Consider the following 25,957-nt stretch of genomic DNA (forward strand, 5'->3'; position numbering starts at 1 on the left):
CTGTGATTTCCACCGTGCACCACATTTATATAGGTGTATCTGGTATAACTGTGTCAGACACCCAATAAACTGAGTGCACCAGAAAAAACTTGCACCTCAATAAATATGTCCCAAAGTGTTCAGATATCCTGATAATTCAGTATTCCAGCATGTTCCTGTCATAAAATAAAAGGTTTTCCCACTCATGACATGCTGTATACACCCTATAAACAGCATAAGGGAGAAGTATTTGATTGCTGGGGGTCAAGTGATGGGAATTTGAGCTGCAGTTACGCAGCCTGGCCACTGCACAGGGAATGGAGCTGTGGTATCTGGAATTATCTGATCACTCCATGTCCTAAATATACGATATTGATGACCAATCCATATATTAGGGACTTGAATTTAGTCCTGCTTGTAGGGAGACCAGGTGCATCAGACAAGGGGGCACAGATTTAGCTGATATCTGGGACATGCTGCTGACTGCAAGCTGAGTGACGGTTTCCAATAGCAACCAGCAGAATTGTGATTCCAGCTCTGGTGTACGTATAACTTCGCAGTGGAGCTGGCTGGAGGGAGGGCCGCCGGTGACAGGAGCGGGCACACATGTCACATGAAGGACACCTCCCCTCCCCCATGACACATGTCACTCCCCCGGGTGCCCGGCTGACAGCACTCGCCGCCATGTGCTCGCCTCCCCCTGTACTCCCTCCCTCCCCCGTCAGGTGATCCTCACTCCTCTCATCCCCGGCAGCAGTGCGGGCTGCACGTTTTCCCGGATCATGCAATCCGCGGCCGAGTCGGATCCCAGAGCCGTGTGGAGCGGATCCAGTGTGAGTGTGCTCGGGGGCGCCGCCTGCCGCTCCAGCTCCTCATCTTCCCGCCGCCTGCTGCACCTCTTATAAGGGAGCGCCTGGTGTCAGTGCACGTCTCCTCTGCTTCTCCAGCCCGGATCTAGTGCACTGCCTGTGTGTAACCTGCAGCGGAGGAGAACCAGGGCAGCGACCTGCTGCGAGGAATTACAGGGCGAGGGTGGTGTTTCCCTGTGTGTCCCCCCTCCAGCTGGCTCTCTGGGGGGCTGCGAGATGAGCGCGTCCTGCTGGGAGGCTGTGCTGCTGCTACTGCTGGCTGCCTGCTGCTGCGGGGTACACGGTGAGTCTGCTGGGGATGAATACAGTGCCATTGTGTCTGCTTGGCTCTGCAAGGGTTAACGGTCCTGTATATTGTGCTGGGGCCACCACTGTGACCAATGTAAACTCCATAGACATTAGGGCCCTTGTTGGCATTGGCTTGTATCTCTAAGGGAAAGCATCACCCATGAGTAAGTGCTCCTTTGTCACAGCTGATCTGGATTGGTGTCTTGCAGCTTGGTCATATTGGTTGTGTGCCCCTGCCAGTAATGGTGCCAGCCTCTAGTTATATTGGTGGCTGAAGGTTGTACTCCCTCTTGACCCAGTAAGTAAGAAGCTGCAGTGCTGGGGCGTTCATTGAACAACTTGACCTCAAACCATAGATGGGTGCAGGGAAGATCTGCTCTGCCTGGCACACTAAGTTCTACTGGAGTTAACCCTCTGATGCCACCTTTGTCTTGTGTTCAGCACTGTATGTATGTTGAGGCTGACAGCAATATCTTGCCTTTCCCTTAATAGATCATTTGGCTAACAAGCTTGCTCACTGAGCCGGCCTTTCTGATGGCTCAGGCCTGATTCGCTAGCCGCTGGTCAGGTGGTGCCTTGCATTCTCATTAATGGGCTTTGTATCCTATTGTGTAGTGTAATTGTCTGCCATATGGAAACAACCCCCTAGTGACACTATCTTGCTGCTCTCCGGCCTAGGTTTATCTGATGTTCATCCACTCTAAGTGCAAGCCTAAAGTTGAAGGGTATTTTCTGATTTGTAGGGCTAAGCTTCAATGGTGGCTATATACTGCCATTGCAACTTGTGTTTCTGATGTGTGCCTTTGGAAATTGAGGTGAAATGCATATCAAGTGCAGTTGTGTTTATACCTAAACCGTAGGAACACCTCTTCTCTTGGAAGTAGCTCTTCCCCCGCTGAACTACCTTATTCAAACACGGCGTCTCAGGGTGGCCTTAAGGATTTCAAAATTGAAGCCCACCTAATTCAGGAAAGTCCTAAAATAGAGTGGAGGCATCTGGAAGACCTAGCAAATGTTTTACTTGGACTTCCCATTGACCTAAAGGACATCAGGATATATGAAGAATTGTAAGCCAAGAACACTTGTTAATGGAGCCCTACAGACTATTTTGCATAATTTTTAAAGCATTTGTTAAAACAGGGAAAAAGAAGCTAAGAGTGTCCTGCCGGAGGGCACACACCAACATGTAAGTGATCTTGGTTTACAATCCTTTGCAAGATTTCCTTTAATGTAATGCTTTCCATTACACTTGGTTTATACAGACTGGAGCTAAAAAGTGAAATGAGTCCTCAGATCAGCTTCTGTTTAATAGACTTCAATTGACATTCTGTTGTTTGGGGTTGGTGGGTGAAGATGTGGCTGATGTAGTGGTTGGTTTCTGCTCTAAATAACAATGTGTGATCTTGGCTGAACACAGCTTTTCAGGCAGTTTCCCCCACAGGTCAATTGTTGGTGTTAAGTCTAATAGTGAGGCACTATTTATTCCTATTGTAGGGAAACCCTTAAAATGTTTGGACTGTGTTGGCAATTAGACCCTTGGGTTTCTGATATTGATATTTCCTTGTTATGAAACATTTCTGCATTGCACCTATAGCATCATATTAAGTACAGATGTGGCCCTGTCATTAACAGAACTTGGCCATCAATATTCTTTAATAAAAGCGCTGGCCTCATGTAGTCAGTGCCATAACAATCATTTTTATGACTTCTGTGATCAGGTGCATATTGCCATTGGATGGGAGTCAGAGCTTTCTTTAGTCTAAAAATATATTCTGTTTCCATGTGAAGTTTCCTAGTTCAGCTTTTATGGCAGAGATGGTCATCGCTAAGGAATAATAAAAGAACAAAATCTAAGCTTCAGTGTTAGTTGCCCCCTAGTTGTTGTGTGGCTAGGTGTCAGGTTGAGCAGTAGCTGTCTTTTCTATTGTCCCACTCAAATCTCATCTACTAAAATAATTAAATGTTAATAAAACTTGGCAAGGAATGACCATTGGCAATTCTTTTTTGTTTCTACAATGGTAAAGAGGTGACCTCAACGGGAGTTAATAAATACTGTGTGCACATGAGGCAGATTTATTGTGGCTTCTCAAAATTTGTACCTGAATGTCCAGGTCACATTTTGCACTTCTATTATGCTATTTTTTAATCTACAGATTTGGAACTGCTTTAAAAGGAACCTGTTGCCACATTTGCACAAATAATGGTTCCTATAGAGCCTATTAACTGGCTGACACCCTTCTTTTAGCTAAAATTGTCTTGCTTACATCCACTTAAATCTCCTTTTATCTTGTATTACCTGGCATCAGAGGGGGAGTGTCCTGCTCATCCAGACCCTCCCATGTAATCCTCATGCCTCCTTACTGGTCACACTTTAGAGTGACATAATCTCAGGTACTCTCTCCTCTTATTTACATGGGGTACAGTTTGCTATTCTCTGACCGCATGAAGTCAAAGCAGCCTCCATTGACTTCCCCCTCTCCATCCTCCATGGAGGCAGCTGTGATTTCATGTAATCACATACATGGTGTACAGTTCTCTATTCTTAGAAAGCTAAGTGTCCAGTGACATAATCACAGGTCCTATGTCATGAATGTAACAAGTCGCCATGTAAAAATTGACACAATATTTCCCGTCTGTAGTTGAATATTAGCCAATGGTCCCCAAGTACAAGGAGGCAGAGCAGGGATTTGAAGAGTCACAGCTGTCAGTCAAAATAATGGGGCGTGGTTCACTGCCAGCCTGAAGTCAGATACCATACATGAGTCTCAACTCCCATTATCCTGATCAGACCTCAGTGCTGCCATACCTTTTCTCTAGAACTGATAGAAAATCACAAATAACTATGGTTTCCATCAATTTCACTGGATTTAGACATTCTATTTTATTTTCCCGCTTCCTAGTACACAACATGTCATATAAAATGGCATACTACAAAGTGCAATTTATGGTGAAAAATAAGATTTAGATTCTTAAAGTGGGCAGTGAAAGATAAAGACAAAGGGCCTAGTCTGTAATGGAAATCTACCATTTGCTTTTATGCATTATGAACCAAACATACCTTGAGACTGTTCTAGCTACACTTATGCAGAAGCTTATCTTGTTTAATCCCTGAGCTGAGTGGTTTGCTGAAAAAACAATTATAAAATTGAGGCTCTTGCAGTTGTGGCTGGCCTGGTGCTTCTCTCCCTAATTATGCACTGTTCCAGCTTTGTCCTGCCCAGCATAAGCTGAGAATGTCATCCCTGTTGTCCCTGACAGGCAGAAGTAATCAATCGATGCACCATCCCCCAGCTGCTGTTTGAGTCATCCAGCTTGGGTTTATTAGTCCTATCTGGACAGTTCAGGAAGCTCCATGTAAATTTTTTTTTTTTGTAGGGTAGCATGCAACCCAGCTTTCCCAAGTCATGAATTTTGTAACTGCTTTTTCAGTAAAATCACTCTGCTCAGGGAATAAACAAGATATTACTGAATCAGTGTAGCTACAGCATTCTCAAGGGATGTTTCACAATACATAAAAACAAATGGTAGATTTCCCAAGGGAATTAATGGGGAGAATTTAACTGCTTGGTTTAAAGGAAAAATACCATCAAAAGAGTGTAAACAAAGGACACTTACTCATAGATCCAGGCACTGCCTGTGGTAATCTTGCATTTATCAATGGTCTCCTTGCTTCTGAAATCAACTCTTAAAATGGTGCTAATGAGCCCAAGAGGCTACCCTAGGCGATCTGTCTTAAGCGAGTGTTACACAATGACAAATGTTGAGGTCTGCATTTTTTAAAATTTTACATCTTGCTCAGTGCAGGTTAGACTATAGCAGGAGATTGAAATGCTGGTCAATCCCCATCCCAATTCTGTAGACAAACATAACACTAAATGTCCCAGCAACAAGTCACTTGGTCACTGTAGTTGTCTGTGGCTGCTCCAAAAAGTCCCCTGTGTGACCTGGCAGAGTATAGAACAGCTGAGACCTTAGTTGTCCTTTACCGCAGAAGCACGCTGGTCCTATAAATGAGTTCATTCATTACTGCAAAATGCTTAATATTTTAGTTAATATTGTGCTTCTAGATGTAATGGCTCCCTGTTTGTGTGACACACTAACAACTTGTGAGTAGAAACAAAGTATAGTGAAGCATCTTTGAGCTGATCACTGAATTGTTTTTAAAATAAAATGTATCTTTTATAGGAGTGGCTTATTCATAGGGAGAAACTTCAGCGTACTCGGGATAAACGCTTTTGGAAGTGGCACTCATTTAAAGAAGTTTCACCATATAAGCTTTTGACACTGCTATTAAAAGGTTTATTCCCATTTGTGGATGCATGTTTTCCAGATTTGAGATGCCGGTGACCCAGATTCTGTATGGGTATCAATATCTGGCCAGTGAGGGCTATATACTTGGCACCCCAGCACTCCATGTGCTCCTCCATGTGCTGGCGGCCCCTGCAGCCTGTGTGTATAGGAGAGATTCCATATCTCCAGGATGCAGCCATGTTATAGCAGAACATGTCAGGTGCTTGTGTAGCTGATGTCTGTCTCGCACATGTATTAGGAGATAAAGCAGACACTAGTAATGCTTTACTATAAATTACACACACACACATGAGAAGAGGGATGGGTAACAGGGGTGACATCACTGCCTCGGACTGTCACCAGCCTCATTTGCGTAATAAAGAAAAGATGATTTTATAATTAATGTATCAATTGACTAGATAAAGCCTGTGATGTGAGCTGCTCCAACAGGTAGTGGTGACAGACCTGATGACAGGTGTCCTTTAACACTGCCCCTGAGAAGTTGTGACTTGTATAGTACTGAACTAAACAGTAGGTTGTTGTGTAAACTTTCACTGTGGAAACTAACAACATGTGCAGTCTGTTCTTTAACACACAAGGCTATATTCACACTAACGTATGGGGGCCGCATATACGGCAATTTGTGCATCAAGCTGTACGCTGCAGCACCATTCTGTAGCCGCGAGTAACATGGGACATGTGCTATCTTTCCCTGGAATACGGCACCCTACGCCATATATCACTATGGAGTGGGGGTAGGCAGCGCTCAACCCCTCCTCTCCCCAGCGCGTGTCTGCCGTATAGTAGTGCAGTGGACTCGCATTAGTGTGAATATAGCCTAAGCCACTGGATTGCTTGGGATTAACCAGAAGTTAATGTTTATTGGGGTTGTTTAAAAATGGAAACTTTTGAAATAAAATTGTGTACTTGAGGACTGTAAGTAGTTGGCACCTGCTTGATGGCCACTGACTTCCTTAATCTTTTCAGGTGTTCTTTGGAAGGGGCAGCTTTTGAAAACTTCCCTTGTATATTCTGCACAATGTACAAAATTGTTCCTTCAAGATCACTTGTGGCAGGGTTAACACATGGTTGTATTACCATTCATTCACCTCTGCTGCTAGATTAGATTAGTCGTATTTGCTAAACTTGCTGAAGGCAGACAAATAAGACAAAGGTTCTGCATTTCCTGCTGCTGCCTGTGCACTTGGCTTCTAAAGGCTGCCGAATGGGGTTTTGTTTTTGGGGACTTAATAGAATCCATCCACTTCTTGCATGCCAACTATACCAAATTTCATTTACATGGTAATATCTGCGCCTTAAAGGGAATTTGTGGACAGTTTGCATTTTAGCAAATAAGTTTATTTTAAGTTAACAGAAACCTTCACTTTTGTCATTATATTCTGATTTATTTTCTATCTGGCAATGATTATGGGAGCTGCCATCTTTGGTGATATGCTTAACAGCAGTAGGCTGATCTAAGCCAGGGGTGTCACTAGACTAAAAGATCAGGTTCCAGTGTCAGGGATGTTGGCCAAGTCTGTCTGGGTAGCTTTCCTTCATCTCTCCTGTGTCCATGGGACATAAAGGTAAGTACTGTAGTGGAGAATGGCGCTGTGAGCTCCATCATTCACTAGAGCAGGAGAGGCAGTGATATTGTTGCACCACGCCTCCAGCTTCAGACTGCTGTCTACTGTGCCAGGAACAGAGGCATGTCACCATGCCTCATCATGCTGAGGTGGGCATACTCCTTGCAGTGTAAAGGGGTGGGCACATTTAGGGGATTTAAAGGGGGTATTCTCGTCTGGGCATTGACCTCTAATTTAATTCATCTGCCGGATACCCAAATTTCTGCAACTAGATGTTATTAAAAAAAAAAGTATGTGGGAAGAGAAGTTCTCTTAAATGTAGCCATATGGTCACAGAAGTGAGGTGTCCTTGGATACAACCACCACTGCTGAAGTGACTGCATAAACTATTTGCATATGAAATGTCCAGGAGTTGCTGCATGTCCCACAGCATTCCTGTGGTAATGATTACTGAATCCAGGTGGTCAGGGAGGGCACAATATTACATATGTGGCCACTGCTGACAAAAATGAGATGGCAGTCCTTGGATATGACTGATCCTGCACTCAACATGCCTACACTTTATAGGAAAGCTTAAACATTTTTTTTTTTTACTTGCAAATTAACTTTAAATAAATGGTGGGTTAACAAAATAAATGAATGTACAGATGAGATACTCCTAAGTATGGAGCAGTTACTTGCTGTTTCAGGTGGCTGTGGGATATATTACTTGCTGGTATGGCTTATTTGGTGTTGAATACATTGGTGTGAGTATGTGAGGTGGTCCTTTCAATGAATTTGATTGGAAAAAGTCCACAATCATGGGGAATGAAGTGTAGGTGTTGAAGGGCTGTTAGTAGAGGCCAAAGGTATTACTTGTTTGTCTTGGGTAGGTGGCACAATGAGTTTTTAATGTAAAAGTATGAGGCCAATGTACTGTGTAAACCAGAATTAGTACATATGTTGGTTTTTAGGGGCTCATCTGGAAGTGGGGGAGGGGGCATAATTGGGACAATAAAATATATTTTGGCACAACTGTAGGTGTTACAAAGTGGATTTTCTGTGTAGCACTATCACAGTAATTGGTGGGGGCTGTTTGGGGTAGCAGCAGGATAACACTGTTGGAGACTAAGATGTAGGAATATTGGAGAACATAAGATGTCTGTATGTTTGACTCAACTGGGGTGCTGTGTTGCTAGAATCGGAGACATAACTCTGCAGTTCTCCATCAGATCCAATCTGAGGACATGTCACCTGTAGGGAACTCTCCTGCATTTTTCAGTAGCTTTTGGCGGAAGCTCATGTAAGGGGTGTGGGTTTATGTACAGGAATGTACACTAATGAAAATTTGATAAATCTGCTTTGGGGCCTATGCCGTGGCTCTGCCACAAACCTAGCAACACCCTTGACCTCAGTTTTGGGCTGTAACTGGGGCAATGGTAGTTTCTTTAGTTAACCAGTCTTTGCTGTAAATTGGGTGAAGACAACCTTGGCTTCTCAATCCATTCTTTATGCTAAATTGTCTGGCAAAAGTAAACACATTTTTTTTTTTAACTTTTGGCAAACTACTAACTTAAGGACTCAAACTGTTCTCATAATGTGGCCATAATTGTCTAGTATCTAGGGAGGATGTGGGGCTACCAGAATTCCTAGTTAATTAACTGGCACTTTTATTGGGTGCATGTTGCACTTTTGAGATGAGCTTGCAATTATGTTGTGTGGATAATGTCCTATGCAATATGAACTTCCAATAAAATTGTCGTCTGGGTGGTGTTCCTTTTAGACTACGTTGGTTATCCAAGCTTCTGTTTTGTCTTTATCGGGGCACAGTCGGAAGGGTTTTAACCTTGTTACTGATGGCCATAAGGGGTGTGAAGTTGCATATATGGAAACAGAAGACCGCACTGCTGTTGCTGCTTGCATTCAGTGCATAGGATTAGGCACATGGTAATCCTACATTGTTTGGCACAGTGGAATTGGTTTGTGAAACTAGTGTCTTCCACATGTAAGCCATGCCCAACATGTTGGGCAACAGCATTCTGTACCAGTCTCTAATTCTTAGGCCTCATGCATACAACTCTTTTCAAATAGAACCACCAGAAAGGGTGTATGACCAAGATGCCTTATTTCATGAGTCATAAGTCTGAAATGTCTTGTGAAAAATCCTTTTGACAGCTTAAATATAGAGCCTACTTTGTGTCAATTGTGTTGTGACACTTTATGTATACTCTGCATAAAAGTGAACATTTGATAGTCTAAATATTTCTATAGTTTATTGTGGGAATATTTTAGCAAACCAGGATTTGTAGAAGTGTTCTTCCCTATCAAATGAAACCAAAAGCCACAAAAATCAATACACCACCTTTTTAAGGGTAGAACGTTGTACCTGCAAGACACTTGGTAAACCTCTCCTCATGAAAATGCAGTCCAGATTGGAGGTGTAAGGCGAACATGCAGTATAGAGTGGATCTGACCTTAGAAAAGTGGATGTTTCATTAAGAAATGCCCAATGCATTGCTATGTTTTAATAAACTATATAGGTTTAACTTGGCTGAGGAAGGGCAAAGGATGTCCTTGGACTGCTTTTGCAGGCTCTTCTAAGAAATCTAAACACAAAAGCTATGAAATACAATATCACAAGTCCTGTCCAAATCTTCTTAAACATTTGGAATTAAAGAATCTACTGCCAAAAGCATTATAAACCAGGGCACTTGCTCATACATGCAGGTGCTGTAACTGCTAATCCTATAGTTGTTATCCATGGCCTCCTTCCTTTAAAACTTTTAAAGGGAACATGTCCCAGGAGACACATTTTAGCAGCCCCCTCAGTCCTCATAGTGCGTAGTACATATAAAAGCCAAGCAAGCAGCGGCGAAGCACATGCAGAGACTATGCGGCTGCCTCGGCTTCATCTGCGCATGTCCAGCTGCAGGATGCTGACGGCACGAGTGCCTGAAACGGTCAGTGAGAGTTCATGACATCCATGGGGAAGACAAGATAGGGGGCTTCTATACCTGGTGAGGGGCTGCTTTATTAATTTGAAAAGGAGTGGCTTCTCAAGGGTGGTGGCGGGGCTATACACAAGCTCTTTGGCAGTGTATGTGATATGCTCTATGGGGACTGGGGGTGCTAAAACTGTCTCCTGGTGGCAGGTTCCCTTCAAAGTTGTGCTAAAGAGCAGATTCACTACTGCAGATTCACTAGCTGGTAGTGTGCATGAACACTCCACTCTTCCCACTGTGTGATAAAACCTCCTATTGGGGTCAGCTCCAGGTCTCAATAGGCCCCTGGGTGGCAGAGCCTTGGTGGGCTCCTTTGCAATGGACTTACATGGTGGCATTAAAAATATTCCCTAGCTTAGCATACCAAGCAGTCCCCTCATGGTTTTTATATACAGACCCCACTTTCAATCTTTATGGATTCATTATATAAAGCCCCACTTTACCCACCATGGATTCCCCATGTGCAACCTTATGTGGGCCCTGGCACTTGTCTGGGTATGCTCAGTGCTGACACTGCTTCCTATGCAACTTTGAGATTACATCAGAGGCAGGGGAAAAAGGCAATCTAACAAACTCCCGAAACCCCACCACCTCCCTCTAGACTCTTTAGAATAGTTTGGAAAGTACATTTAGAAGGAAGGAGGCCATTGAAGACTAATATAAGATTAACAATGCCAGTGCCTGCATCTAAGTGCCCTGGTGGTCAGCCTGGACAATGTCTTAAGGTCTTCTAAACTGATGTTGCATAATGTCACCATAAGGCAGTAAATGCCCCTTCAAAAAAATCTGCTTGCTGTACTATAAAAAGCTTCTATGGTTACTTCGGCAAATAATTGATATGGACAGATTTCTATTAAGAGGAATGTAGACAACCCCTTTAACAGTGTAGAGATCTAGAAAACCACAAGAAACTTGTACAATTTTTCCAAAACACCTTCTGTAACCTTTTAAACAATATAAATTTCCTGAAAGTGGACAAACCCTTATCTGACTGGGGCTTTCAATCCACAGCAGTAATTATGATGCAATACTTACTGTAAGGCCCTGCTTGGGGAACATTGAGGTGAGGTAAAAAATATTTGGTTGGTTCTCTACTAGCTAAACTGCCTTGACTCCTACACCCCAAAAGTCCTCTAACGGTACACAAGAGTGGTGTTTTTTTTTCACTGGAAAATGCTTTGTTCAATTGCAGATGTATACTGTGCTAAACCCTTTTCAAACTTAACATTCTGCAGCTGCCCAATGAATAAAGCATGTTCATGTACAGTTCCTGGAGTACTGATTTTGGGTAATGGAACCATCACTAAGTAATGCCTGTTGGAAGACAAATGTCTGCTACATGCTGACAAAACTCAGCAGCTTTTGCTGTTACTGGATCTTGTCATGAAGTATTCATGTTATTGGGTCACTAACATGTATTTTTATTTTTTTTCCTCCTAATTAGGGACAAAAGCCCTTTGTGAAGAATCTCAGTTTCAGTGTGGGAATGGACGATGCATTACTAAATTGTGGCAGTGTGATGGTGACGAAGATTGTAGTGATGGGAGTGATGAAAGTTCTTGTGGTAAGTCTAACAATACTTATTGGTGGTGGTCCTGCTGACAAATAAGTAAAATAAAACCTGAAAAAATGCGCAAAATTAAACCTTTCTGTACACTGAGTTTCCACCAATCCCTACTTGTCCTTCTGTGGCCACTATGCCCACTGGCTGTGGCAGTCACTACTGCTGTCAGTGGATGGCTGATTAAGTGGAGCAGTGAGGATCCTGAGGCTAGGAAATGGCTTTACTAAATCTACCACTTCTGAAGCTCATTCAGAACTCTCTACTTCATGCCATGTTACCTCAGTGATTCCATCTAAGGTCTATACCCTTTACATTTGCAAAATTGTGCCCCTTGTATGTATCTGGGCACATGAAATCACAGCAGGCCTCCATTAAGGATGGAAAGGAATAGAAGCCCATGGAGGCAAGCTGTGATGCCATTTAAACCTTGTATGTATCTGGTCACATGAAATCACCCATGACATTCATGTAACAAGGCAGTGTAAAATGACACTATTGGGGGAGATTTATCACTATGCCCACATTTTGCTATTATACTAGAAACTACACCACCTCCATGCCATGTTTGGGTGGCATAGTTGCTAGTATAATCACAAATTCAAGCACTCTCCATGGAAACTGGCATAGAATTGGTGATAAATCTCTCCCACTATTTCCTATAAAGAGCTTTGTAGCTGTAGTTGAATATTGGCCCAGTCCCCAAGTACAAGAAGGCAGAGCAGTGATTTGGAGACAGGGCTGTCTGTAAAAACAGAGGCAGGGTCCACTGGTATCCTGGGAGAAACCATCATGGCTAATATGCATATCAGAAAATAACTTATTGGCTTCCACTGAAGCACTGTAGCTTAACCAAGACCCCTGTACTTGTGATCAGTTGGGTCAGTCAAACTTGATCCAAATCTCAAGCATATTGGTGTGGATTTTTCTGTGAAAACCTAATAAAATTTTGTTTTAAACCATATTTTTCCTTCACTTTTACAGTAAAGAAAACCTGTGCAGCGGTAGACTTTGTGTGTAACAATGGTCAATGTGTTCCTGAACAGTGGTTGTGTGATGGAGACCCAGACTGTGAGGATGGCTCTGATGAAACAAATGAGCTGTGCCGTAAGTGATGCGTTTTACTAGTGGCCTGCTTGTGTTAATTCTAACTATCCTTTTATTTATTTTATGATCTCTAAACACTACAGTGTAGCTAAATACTTTGGCTTTCAGATTATCTCATTATGTGATTATGTACTGTTTGATCCAGAATGGCGCTGCTTACAATACTTTTCTATACTGTTAAATACACTTGGCCAACCCAGAATTTTCTATTTTATGGTAGTCTGTTTATAGGAAATCTTTTGGTTTTGTTGGACACTCTAAAAAGGTTTTCTGGATTTAGATTTTCTCCCTTCCAGATGCTGCTTCTTGCTGGATTCTATATTGAAAAGTTCCTTGTATTCAAAAAGTCCAGACTCTATTGGGATATAGTTGGTGCAATCTTCCATAGTTTAGGGGTTCCCTGTGTTCCCCTAGCATAACCTTCACTGGACTAAATTTACCAGTATGTATCCTAATCCCAGTGATTGTACATAACTTTGGAAGTGATTAAGGAAAGCAAATTCCTCCAGAATTGTAGCATTTAATATGAATCTGTCCTATATTTGTTTCATCCTACATAAGAGATGGTATTCATGTATAAAATTACTTGTAGATATGAGAACATGCAGAGAGACTGAAACCAGTTGTGGCTCCCGCTCCTTGCAATGTATCCCCAACTCGTGGCTCTGTGATGGTGAACCGGATTGTGACACTGCAGAGGATGAAGAGAACTGCCGTAAGTGCAAGATCATGGTAGATGCTTGAGCCATGGAGCAGCACTTTCAACACCTTTGCCAAAGCATAAACCATTTGATAAAATCCACTAGTAATATACCCAAAGTAAAATGTAACCAGGTAAAGAAATTGACAGGGTGTTGTGCATCTCTACAAGCTGCCTATAAATGATTTTAACTGGGCATCATTTATTTAGCGGTCTGTGCTTGCCAGCAGGGTCACAGCATGGCAGTGATGAAGTGGAAAATGATTTTGCTGACATGGTTCTAAAATATTCTTGGACTTCTCAGCTGACTTGGCATGAATACATAACTCTGCCCCAGGGATTGCATGAATCTGGGGTTAAAATTGGGACATCTTGCAACATGGCTATAATTGAGATTTTGTTGTGGTTTGCAAAATTTTTAAGTGGCATTTTAATAGTACTGCCTGGTTTTTAGTCTTTTACAGTCCTAGCCCACACCCCAGGAATAAATATTCAGACAGAACTTTTCTGGTTAATGAACAGGGTGCTTCCTCTACTCCTGCACAATTGTACAGCTTTCCTTGTGGCTTTGGGGAGGGCTTGACTCTAATTAAGCCTGTGCTTACAGGCTGTGGGAGGGCTCTTGGTCATGGTCGTCTTAATAAAACTTACAATAGCATGTTATTCTTTCCAGGGAATGTGACCTGTAGTCCTGCTGAGTTCACTTGCTCCAATGGTCGCTGTATATCCATTAGCTTTTACTGCAATGGTCACAAAGACTGCAGTGATGGAAGTGATGAAATCAACTGCATCCCACCCACATGTGGGTCTCATGAATTCCAGTGCAAGAACTCCTCCTGTATACCTCTCAACTGGGTGTGCGATGATGATGCAGACTGTGCCGACCACTCGGATGAGTCACTTGAACAATGTGGACGACAACCAGTTCCAACCCAGAGGTGCTCCCCCAATGAGATGTTATGTGGCTCTGGGGAGTGCATTCACAAGAAGTGGCGCTGCGATGGGGATTCAGACTGCAAGGACAAAAGTGATGAAGTGAACTGTCGTGAGTTTTTAGTATAATATTTTTTTTATTTTTTTTTTTTTACATTGGTGGAAGCAGCCTATGGCATAGTCTCAGAGGTGCTAGTTCAGATTGCCCAAAAGGTATACATTACCCTCCTCCATACATTCAAACAAACACACAAACCTATGAATGAACTAGCTGGCTGACTTTGAATATTGTGAATCGGCTCCTTTTGTTTGGATAGGCCATATATATTGGGCAACCTTTATACAAACTGTCCATGAAAAGCAGATATGGAATCATTTCTAGAAGCAACACTTTTTTACTTTACCACGCCAAAATGCAGAAAGCCTTCTTATAAATTGAATTTTTCTGCAATAAACATAACAATTGAAGTTTTTCCTAAATCACTGACTTTCAATCATATTTCGGTACCAGGGACCAAAGGCAGAAAAAACTTACTTTTGCCTTGTTCACACTTTTGCTAAAGATGAGTAAATAAAACGCTGCGCCCACACACCTCTGTATAAATGCAATCTATATAGTGCATGCACTGATCGTTCCGTAATGTAAGTTAGAAAAACTTTGTGCAGTGTGTTATTTGCTGTTACTTTAGCAAAATTGTGCAAAAGGCTAAACGTCTCTACATTTGATCTATATAACGCATGCACTGATCAAGTGATGAAACCCCTTTGCCTCTTGCCCATCCAGCATCCGTTTTGAGTTCAGGTGCCTTGTGGCATTTGGAGATCCTTTTTCCTCCACGCTGAGATGTGATGGTCTGAGGGGTCTTGTGAAGTTGTTTCCTCTGTCCACGTCTCAGCCAGTGTGTCGGAACCACTCTATCATTACATGAGTCAAAAGTGCTTTGATCACGAGATTAATTGGTACATTCGTTATATAGATTTTGCAGTGTTATTTTGTTCAAAAGGTAGAAAAACTTTACGTTAACATTTTAACCCTTACAGAATGGATATGCTAAATATTGAGGGTCATTAAATCAGGTGCTAGAATTGATGCTGTTGTCTGTTTGGACAAAAAAATAAATTCTGGTGACCGTTACCTTTTTAAGGTGGTTATGCCCTAGGCTAAGACTTTGCTATTTTCTATGTAAAAGTCCATTTAGTCCACCTATCGGTCATCCCACTAAGCCAGTGAGCAGAGGATCAGAGGCGGAGTGAGCACAATTTGTATAAGTGGATATATGGGCACATTAACCACTTCAAGGATTTGGCAAACTCTAATTCATAAGATTAAAGTATGACTCTTAATTTATTTTTTTTTTGACTCGTTTCATTTGTAGACTTGAAACCTGTCATTTTTTTTCTGTTTGCTATGGTGTCAGTTTTAATCTTATGAATTTGGTGTTGGCCAAATTTTTGTAGAAATATTGTGGTTCATGTGCCCCCCCCCCCCCCCCCTCTGCTCGCAACACTGCCACCAGGGATAAATAATGCAAATCAAACTATTAATTACTAAAAAGCTCCATAGCCTTCAATTCAGAGGTGGTGCTGATGGAGCAACATGAGTAACTTAAGTTTTCTTTCATCCCTTTTACTTTTGCATCGTATCTAGCTTCTCGTACCTGCCAGCCCGATCAATTTAAATGTGACGATGGAAACTGCATTCATGGAACTAGGCAATGCGATGGTGTGAGAGACTGCCTTGATGGCACTGATGAAATGCGCTGTAAAAATGGTGGGCACATAATAAAGTGGCTTTATTTGGAGTGTTGTTTGTGCAGAAAAGTCTCATGGTTCTTATTTCCCTTGTACTAGCAGTCAATCAATGCTCAGGACCTGGCAAATTCAAGTGCAAATCGGGTGAATGCATCGATATACATAAAGTGTGCAACGAGAAAAATGACTGCAAAGATGGGTGGAGTGATGAACCTGCAAAGGAGTGTAGTAAGTATATTTAATGACTGCATTCTGCTGATACAGGAGCCCAAACTGCATGTGTGGCTGACCACTGCAAAGTACTAGAACGTCTAGTTAAAATTCTATCAGTTTAACGGTAATTTTGCCAAAAAATGGATTTCTTTATAGCCCATATTGAAGTTGCAAAGTTTAAGTGTTTTTTTTTTTTTTATTTAATGACTGCTTAAAGACTGAAGTTTAATTTTGTCCTGTGTACATATGTCTTCTAGATTTCAATGAGTGTCTAGTAAATAATGGTGGCTGCTCGCACTTGTGTCGTGACTTGGTGGTAGGCTATGAATGTGACTGTCCTGCTGGCTTTGAACTCATTGACAGAAAGACATGTGGAGGTAAGGCTGAGTCATTGGCCACAAGGTATACCTACAGTGCCATATGCAACATACTCGCATACCGTGTATATAGAAACCATATACACATCACAGATACTGCATATATACATCACAGTATATTTTATATACATATTATGCTGGACAATGTGCAGTACAATATGGATATAATGGTGCACATCCTCCATTCTTTGTGTCAGGCCAGATGACTGGGCTCCCTGACACTGCAGGCCCCATAGCAGCTGCTACTGCTGTAGTTACGCCCCTGGGTGCAATACTGTTAACTTTCACTCCTTCTGCTAAATTGATTTGTAAAGTTCTGTCATTAAAATGGGTTTTTGTAAAACTTGACAGTTAAATGCCACTTGCTTTGCCTCTTACAAGTGGGTCTTATTGGCAAGTCCAGATTTACAACATTGATAAATCCACACTAAATCTCTATTACAACATATGTTGCTTTTAGATGTCAAACATTGTTTGCTGGAATCTGCAATATTTTACAAACTTCGCAAAACTGCATATTAAAATGCTCAATTTTCATAAAGAGCTGTGACCATTATATAGTTTTTAATTTTACTAAATATATTTGCATAAAATTTGTAGCTATCAGTTCATCACTACTTGTATTTTTCTTCAAGATATTGATGAGTGTCAGAATCCAGGTATTTGCAGTCAGATCTGTGTCAATCTAAAAGGAGGATACAAGTGTGAATGCAGCAAAGGTTATCAAATGGATCTGTCAACTGGTGTTTGTAAGGCCATAGGTGAGTCTACATGGTTGTAGTTGAACAACATGGTACCATTACTTGCTGTAGATATAATAAGCACATTTTTTTATTTCTCCCCCTAGGAAGAGAACCTAGCCTGATATTCACAAACCGTAGGGATATCCGTAAATTTGGACTACAGAGGAAGGAATACATTGAATTGGTTGAGCAACTTCGAAACACTGTGGCATTAGATGCTGATATATCTGGACACGGACTGTTCTGGGCTGACACCATTCAAAAGTCAATATTTCGGTATGCTGTAACTTATGATGGACACTTCATTTTTGTCTTGAACATTTTACAGTTTAAAATTCATGTTTGGTCACATGAATAAAAGTTTACTTAATCAGGCTTGGTCACGATATGTGCAAGAAGCTTCTCCAGTCTAGGAATTCTGCTGTTTTGTACATAGCCCAAGAAGTCAGATTTTCATTCTCCCTTCTGCCTTTGTCCTAAAAGATGTATTTTCCTTTCCTGTAGCATGCAAATATTTACACTGAACTTTCTCTGGACATGTCTTAAACAACCTGTCAGTCAAATTAACCCCCAACATTAAATATATTTTCATTAACTGCCATTAGAAAGCATTGCCCCTATCCCTACATTGTCCCTCTACATGGCTGTAAACTTAACAAACCGGTCCTAAAGCTGTATGCAAATGACTTGAGGTCCAATGAATCCTATCCTATTCGGCAGTCCAGCTTATTCATTATTAGTGTCAGGCCTGGTGCTGGTGGCCACGCATCCTGTGTGCATGAGATGCATTATATTGGCTGTCATTCATGTGTAAAGGAGTATCTCATGCACACAGGCTACAGGGGTATGGCCACCAGCAGTGTCATATCATTATATAGGCTGTCAGCCATGTGCATAGGAGTGACACTCCTGGTGCTGGCTGCCCATGCAGCCTGTGTGAGATAGTCAATACACGGCAGCATCATGTAGCAGTTGTAACAGCCTAACATGCTGTTACTCATATACACTACTTGTGTAGCTGATGTGCTTTTGTGTCTTACAGGGAGCAGATAGACAAGCACTAACAAGGCTTTACTATACATTATACACAGACCTGAGCAGGGAGGGGTGACGTCTTTCTGTGCCCAGGCTCACTTAATTCATAGATTCTAAAATTATGATGTGACTAGATAAAAGCTTGTATGAAATCCTTGTGAGCTGCTCCAACGGGTAGTGGTGACAAATTGACCTGATGGAGGGTGTTCTTAAACCCCTCCAGTTCCACATTGGTTTTGTTAGTCTTGAAATGATATATATTTCTTTCCCCACCTTTAGTGCAACAGTGGATAGTCGTGGTGGTGTAGGAAGCCATGTGACAGTCATAGATGGACTTCATAATCCTGCTTCCATTGCTGTAGACTGGGTCTACAAGAATGTTTATTGGACAGATACTGGATTAAAGGCTGTGTCAGTATCAAATTTTGATGGTTCGCAACGGAAAGTCCTATTCAACACTGGCTTGAAAGAGCCATCCTCTATCGCTGTTGATCCAATTTCTGGGTATGTAGACTTTCCAAAACTCCATTTAAAATGCAAGCCATGTGATTAAAAATCCTATTTTATGCTGTCAATCTGCTTGTTAAAGGAAACCTACCACTGCCTGCATGATGAAATCATGCGAGCAGACCACACAGTAGGCTACTTAATGCTGATGCCGGCACATAGTTTTGTTAGGCTCGGCAAGCTTTACTTTAGCTAAAAAAAACTATTCTCTTACATATTTAAATGAGCCCTCCGGTGCTACCCTGCGCCATCTCCGGGCTGGCGGTGGCTTCCGATGTTTAATTCCTCCTTCAGGTGCCGAGAGCCGTGACGTCACCAAGCTCTCGGCACCTATCGCCCATGCGCAGACAGTCTCGCACAGCCGGCCGGCGATCACACATTGTAATAGATTTAAAACAAGACTGCCTCAGGTCTTTGTATGACCCAAAGCTGTCGGAACAGATCGCCACTCCCTGATGACAACACAGGGAACAACTATTGTAGCCACCATGGCGGTGCCCGCATGCTGCCTGCTTTATGCCACAGGCAGCTCTGCTGTCAGCAATTGAAGGGTTAATGCCTATAATTGGTGCTAGCAACTTGCCACACTAAATATTAATGGACTATAACAAACTAGTACTGGGATCAAATGAGTAGCACTTGAACTGTTGGAAAGGTTAAGACTTTCAACAATGAGGTGGATATGTATTGTCTACAGTTGTGTGATGGCTACAAAACTTTTACTTTTTCAAGGTTTATTTATTGGTCAGACTGGGGAGAGCCAGCAAAAATTGAGAAGGCTGGAATGAATGGAAATAACAGACAACAGCTTGTGACGGCTGATATCCAGCGACCAAGTGGCATTGTATTGGGTAAGTTGCTTGGCAATATCAGAATGCTATTTTCTCTTTAAAGTTCTGGCAGCAACTTTTAACTTTTTGTTAACATTCCCTCCTGTCTTTTTAGACTTGATAAAAAGTCGCCTCTACTGGCTTGACCTGAAATTGCATCAACTCTGTAGTGTGGACCTTAGTGGGCAAGATCGACGGATTATACTGAAGTCTCCAGAATTCTTGGCTCATCCTCTTGCTCTTACTATATTTGAGGTAACTGACATGTGAATAGCAAAGTATTTGGTATTAAAGATAAAATTTTAGTTAATGTATCAATACTTGGCCAAATACATATTGAATTAAACACATCTGAATCTGACTGCAGCTTCAGTAGGGCTGGATAGATGGCATGTTTGTCTGACTGGTAAAACCACATGACTGCTTCCTTCTGATGCGTGAAGCAAACATTATGAATAAAGGGGCTTATGAATTTGCCCCACATTGGGCACTATAGACTCAGATGGCCCTGGCCAGTACAAACAGTGCAAGCTGCCTACTAAATGTACACCAATAACAATTTGTTAATCCATGTTGAAGTGGTAAATTATACTGTCTCTAAGCCAGCAGTGTCTTAATAAACTTTGTTCTGTGACTAGGACAGGGTCTATTGGATTGATGGTGAGAATGAAGCGGTTTATGGTGCAAATAAGTTCACTGGGCAAGAATTGGAAACCCTGGTTAACAACTTAAATGATGCTCAAGATATCATTGTCTATCATGAACTCATTCAGCCTCCAGGTAATCTTTTTGGTTCCTGGTCTATTTTGTCACATGAAATAGATCTTTATCAATTGGAGCTAACCCTTAATATACACTTTGTAGAGCACTAACTTGACATTTATCAACAGGGAAAAACTGGTGCAACGAGAGGCTGGACAATGGTGGCTGCGAGTACATGTGCTTGCCTGCTCCACAGATAAATGATCGCTCTCCAAAATATACCTGCGTGTGCCCTGATGGCTTACAACTTTATGATGATCGAAGATGTAGAAGGGGTATGTACACATATTAAACTAATGCGAAAGCAAAGACTGCCACTATATTGTAAGGTGAAGTAGAGTGGCAAATTAAAATACAAAGCTTGTAAAAGTGCATCTGGGTGGCATTAATATTTAGCAATTCTACAAAGTTAAATATTGCCTGCTGATTAATTGGAACTTGGGACTTACTAGGCTATGAAACAAGTTTGATCTTGGAGTGTATGTTCAAACCTCCTGGACAACTCCAAAAAGAGGCCACCCATATCTCGTATAGATGGCCTCAATGCAGAGAAAAAAAGCAAAAACAGATGCTTGATGGTATTGCTGCCATCTGCCTCTAGTTGGCTTATCTGTATTGTTGGACAGAATAGATCATTTTTACAAATGCCAGCCCCTCGCTTAGTAAAGATCTATGCTTCACCCCACTACCATGTTGCTACTTTGACTTGAGGAAACCTGTCAGCCGTTCTTGCTCATTTTGACATCCCTACAGTATGGGTGAATTGTTGTAGGTTTTTCATACAACTGCAAAAATTAAAACCTCCAGTACAGCTTCGGGAGCTTTTTTTTTTTTTTTTTTTTTTTTAATTTTTTTTGTTGCAGTGTCATTTCCAACTTTACGTGCCATTTTACATTACAAGGTTAAACGCTAGGAATAACAATTTGATCGGCCATTTTGGGATGTGGCAAAACCCCAACATGTTTATGATTTACTATTTGTATCAGTTCTAAGGGGGAAAGGGTGATTTTAATTAGGTTATTCAGACCCTTCCTAGGGTACTTTTACCCTAGGTTGTCTGATTCTACAAATCGCACTTATACATGACTTTGTGGAGGAGACTTTCCAGTATAGCTAAATTGCCCCATATGCATAATGGTATCAAAGGTATGGGAGGCACATTGACTTTCTCCTAATATGGAAAAGAGATGCCCAGCATTAACATTGTTCTTCAATACCTTGGATGACTTTTCACCCTAAATAAACCCTCTACCAGCTGCTTACTATAGTAAGCAGCTCCCTAGCCCTACCACAGTAATGGCAGTATAAATTCGCTCGCTTTATCAGTACATAACAAACCTAGCAAACTCGTTACTACATAGCCCTCCAAATGCTTGACCAAGTTTAGTAACTACCAGGCTTCATGTGGCAGTCACTTAGTCACAAGTCCTCTTATATGGGTTCTAGTGTTGGTTATCAAAGGTGTCTGCAATTTGGCTTTATCCTGGTTCTTATGACAACTCAACATTTTTAAACTCAAATTGTCACAGCAATCCAAATTTTGGACAACCTTCGAGTCTTTCACGTCTAAAAAGGCAACTAACACATAGGAAATGTTTGTTTCTCTGAGTAAAAATATTCAGAAACAATGTGGCTGACTTTATATAGGCAGTTATTTGTTGTGGAGCAGCCCATTGTCCACGGTCTATCTGACAAAAAAGCTAAGATTCCAGAAATAAGAAATTAGAAATAAGATTCCATATTTTGATATTGTATAACCATGTCATGTCATCTCCAGTACATTGTGTGTTTATTTTTTTTATTTTTTTCTGTACCATTGGAGAACCTAAAACACATGACTGATGCTACTTTACAATTAATGTTGGACTTGATGGTCCTCATCCTATGGAAGAATTTAAAAAAACAAAGGATTTTTTTTTCTTTTAGAATATATTTAACACATTCCAATAGATGGACTTTAGTATGAAGTTGTAGCCTTATATTTGTCGTGCCAGGGCCCCTTGCGTTTGTCTGCAATCTTCACAAAGTAGAAGATGCTAGACTTCAATTTTGACAACTGCTCTCTTAGTTTTGCTCTTAGAAGCTTTTGGGAGGGGAGTCCAGTGACCTCCTGCTCCTTAATCAGGATCTGTGCTCAGCTCCATGGTCTCTGGTCAGCAGTAACGGCACAGCTCCGCATGTCGGTTTGGGCTGCTAATCAAGGATTTGGAGGTGTAGGTGTAATGCAGATCTCCACTTCAAGGAAGACCCTGATTGCACTCCAGATAATTTGTATACAACTTCAGGAACTAAGTATTTGCATTTACAGGCATGGAGCAGGACCATGTATGGATGGGGAAATGCTTTCTAATGGCACTTTTAGTGGGTTAATTTGACAATATCCCTTGAAGGTTGAGCAACTTCCCATAAATGTCCTGCTGGCTCTTGGGATTTTTTAAATCCTGCCAAAGGCTTCTCAAATTCTGCTTTGGGTGGGGTTTTTTTGTGGTTGTTCTTCTAATGACAAAGTTTAGGTATGGGAATGCCTCCTACACTAGGTACGGCCTAATGCAGTCTTGCCACCCACCTCATCTTGCGTTTTTATGTCTATACTTCTAAGGCAGCCTGTATGACTCCTTCTTCTGCTTCCCCCGCCATTAATGTGTGCCTCCAGTGTTATCTGTTTATCTGTTATACATATACTTGTACATTCATTATCTGTTGAAGTCATAGGCCAAAGTGTCAAACCTCAAGACTCATTCTAGGTTATGACTAGCGGGGCTTCCACACTATTGTAGATGGGATATTGCACATTATGCCTGGTATGTTATGTATTGGTAAAAAAATATATATACTTGGCCAATGGTAACAGTCACCTTTTTATTTTCTTTAAATATTTACAATTAAAGGTTAATTGCATAATTTTTTGTTTGAAGGTAGTAAAGAAGACCATACTTCCATCCCCACACGATTACATCCTGAAAAAGCACTACCAGATGGTAAGTGCTGGGTTATGAATCTTCTAGGAACATTTCATTTGATCTTTACCTTATAAACTTTGAGCCAGGCAGTTTTCTGCCAATTAGTCTTTAAAGACCTTATTCTGACAGACCAGGTTAATAGAATAGCTAGTCCAAGCAGTTATTGCTCAGAGCTTCTGTTCTGTGACTTCATCCCTCCATCCGTGTTTGTTTTTATCCTCATGTTGGTTTTAATTGATATAAAGCCTTGTCAAGGAAACCTATAGCTTCACATATTGACAGCAAATTTAAGCTATAGTCCCTCTGAATTCAGTTTTTGTCAACTTCTGTCCTAAAACGTAACTTGTTTTTGCCAAGTCATCTCTTGTTTACATGTGATATCATTGAAAATATGTAAAATTTATGAAAATGATGTGAAAATTTAAAGTTTGTTCCTCCATTTCCGTGAGCATCTCTTAATACATGCCATTCCACTGATTCAGGAACAATTGAAGTTTCTTTAGTCGTCACTGGTGATCTATGTTTCTGGATGTATATTTCAGATGAGTGGCTGTGGTGTACTTCAGCCCAGGACCACCAATCTTGTAGTAGGCTAGAATTGCATACGAAAACTAACCACCTCCTTCCTTTTTCTTCCCTGGACTGGAACAAACATGGCTTTGCTCCTCTGTTTAGCCCCACCTTTCTTGAGCAAGCATTTTTGGCTTAAAAATTTCTTGAATAAGCCAGAATCAATGTAGCAATGAATATTAATGGATGCAAATGGTTAGCAGTGATGGTCTTTCAAGAGCCAGTTCAGGCCAAACACCAGTCATCCAGAGGGTTTTATTCCTAAAAATGCTACTTCCCTAGTAGTTGTCTTGGCTGTGATTGTGTAAGTTGTGCTCTTGCAGATGTAAAATTTCACTTTGCTTGTATTCAGTAATGTATTTCATTCCCTTTTCTCATTTTATATTTGTTTAGAACTCCGTAGTAACACCTCTGTATATGAGGGAAGCCCCACCAAGGGGGGTGCGTCTGCAGCTTGGGCAGTTCTTCCCCTCTGTAAGTATGTCAAGACTTAACTAAAATTGCTTAGTATACAAAGAACATTGGACAATGAGTTGGTTCTTTGTTGTGTTTTAGTGGTTGAGCTTTTAGTATACAATATTTAACTGCATATCCTATTTAGTATTGCTAGTTGTGGTAGCAACAGGTGCCTATCTTATGTGGCGTAACTGGCAGCGGAAGAACATGAAAAGCATGAATTTTGATAATCCGGTTTACCTAAAAACCACGGAAGAAGACCTCACGATAGATATTGGAAGGCACAGTGGCAGCGTTGGACACACATATCCAGCAGTGAGTGCTTTAAGTAATCTGAATTGCAGTAGAACTCCACAAAATATTAACTTCATGTTGAAAGGCAAAGTGGGCAATTGTGCTGGATGACGAGCATTTTTATTTTCCTCAGTCTAACCTGTGGGTTAGTTGGAGAGGAGTGTGGATATGTCCCATAAGCCTATACAAAGTAGCCATCTGAGTATTGTGTGTTCTCGTGTTTAATTGAAAGTTGGAAAGTAGTAGACTTGCTAAAAAATGTCCAAGTAAATTTCCAAATCTAGTAGCTTAATCTTTGGGCCAACATTTCTCATCTTGCGTTTTCATTACTCCCCAAAGTTGTGTGAAATTGCTATAGTTGTAATTTTGTATCCCATAAAGACAAATGTATTTATTTATTTTTTCCCCCTCAGATATCTGTTGTAAATACAGAAGACGACATGTCATGAGCTCAGCTGATCTTGGTTGGCATTCACCATCCTCCTTCGTCTACACTGCTTCAACAGGATTTTTGATTCTAAGTGGTAACCAGTCCAGAAGCTGAACGCATCCTGCCCCTCTTATGGAAGTGACTATTTTGTACGTGTGACACAGCTGTTATGAATGGAACCTGCAATGGAAACCTTTTGTAAATATTTCTTAATAAGCTTGTTCAGCTTTTGAAAAGGTTACCATTTTGTCCATGCTCCCCTCCATACCTTTATTTATTTTCAGTATTTGCAACCCTTCACTCCCACACAGGCCAAGTACTGTATAAAGCACTTTCCATAAAAGCCATATCCCAGCAATGAAACCATGTGCTATATATAGTGAATTCACCTGTACATACTTGTATAGGCAGTTGTACATATCTCTGAAGACACAATCACTATTCTTAAGCACTTTGAGATCTTTTTGACTGTAAATATGTTTCTGTACACTATGGGTCTTTATATATATTTTTTTTTTCTGTATTTTTGTTTTGACTGGTTGGGGCAATGGCAATAGACTAAAAGCAAAACGGGTTATTCATATGAATTTGCCAAATAACTTCTTAACCTTAAACAATTTTGTATGTGTGAATGCAGCTGTAAATGTGTACTGATTGACCTTTTCTAGAGGTATACAGGGGGTGTATTCCCTTTCAAACACTGGAGATTCTTTTGAGAATAAAAAAAAAATTTG

At 41.2% G+C, this 25,957-nt stretch overlaps 1 protein-coding gene across 3 annotated transcripts; it reads left to right on the plus strand.

Moving 5' to 3' along the window:
* Nucleotides 1-710: 710 nt before the first annotated feature.
* Nucleotides 711-25,957, plus strand: VLDLR (very low density lipoprotein receptor). 3 transcript variants are annotated; one of them, XM_072151645.1, is made up of 19 exons: nt 711-1,131; nt 11,438-11,557; nt 12,539-12,661; nt 13,254-13,376; nt 14,035-14,406; nt 15,943-16,065; nt 16,149-16,274; nt 16,517-16,636; nt 17,272-17,397; nt 17,484-17,655; nt 18,694-18,918; nt 19,654-19,772; nt 19,867-20,006; nt 20,390-20,531; nt 20,642-20,788; nt 23,429-23,491; nt 24,437-24,517; nt 24,645-24,814; nt 25,207-25,957. In XM_072151645.1, the coding sequence occupies exons 1-19, from the start codon at nt 1,065-1,067 to the stop codon at nt 25,240-25,242; spliced, it is 2,595 nt and encodes an 864-aa protein (XP_072007746.1). In that variant the 5' UTR covers nt 711-1,064; the 3' UTR covers nt 25,243-25,957. The 3 variants fall into 3 exon arrangements, with proteins under 3 accessions (XP_072007746.1, XP_072007737.1, XP_072007756.1); XM_072151636.1 differs by having other exon boundaries at nt 712-1,131; nt 16,146-16,274; XM_072151655.1 differs by lacking the exon at nt 23,429-23,491 and having other exon boundaries at nt 712-1,131; nt 16,146-16,274.

This window comes from Engystomops pustulosus, chromosome 1, assembly GCF_040894005.1.
Source record: "Engystomops pustulosus chromosome 1, aEngPut4.maternal, whole genome shotgun sequence".
Classification (NCBI taxonomy): domain Eukaryota; kingdom Metazoa; phylum Chordata; class Amphibia; order Anura; family Leptodactylidae; genus Engystomops; species Engystomops pustulosus.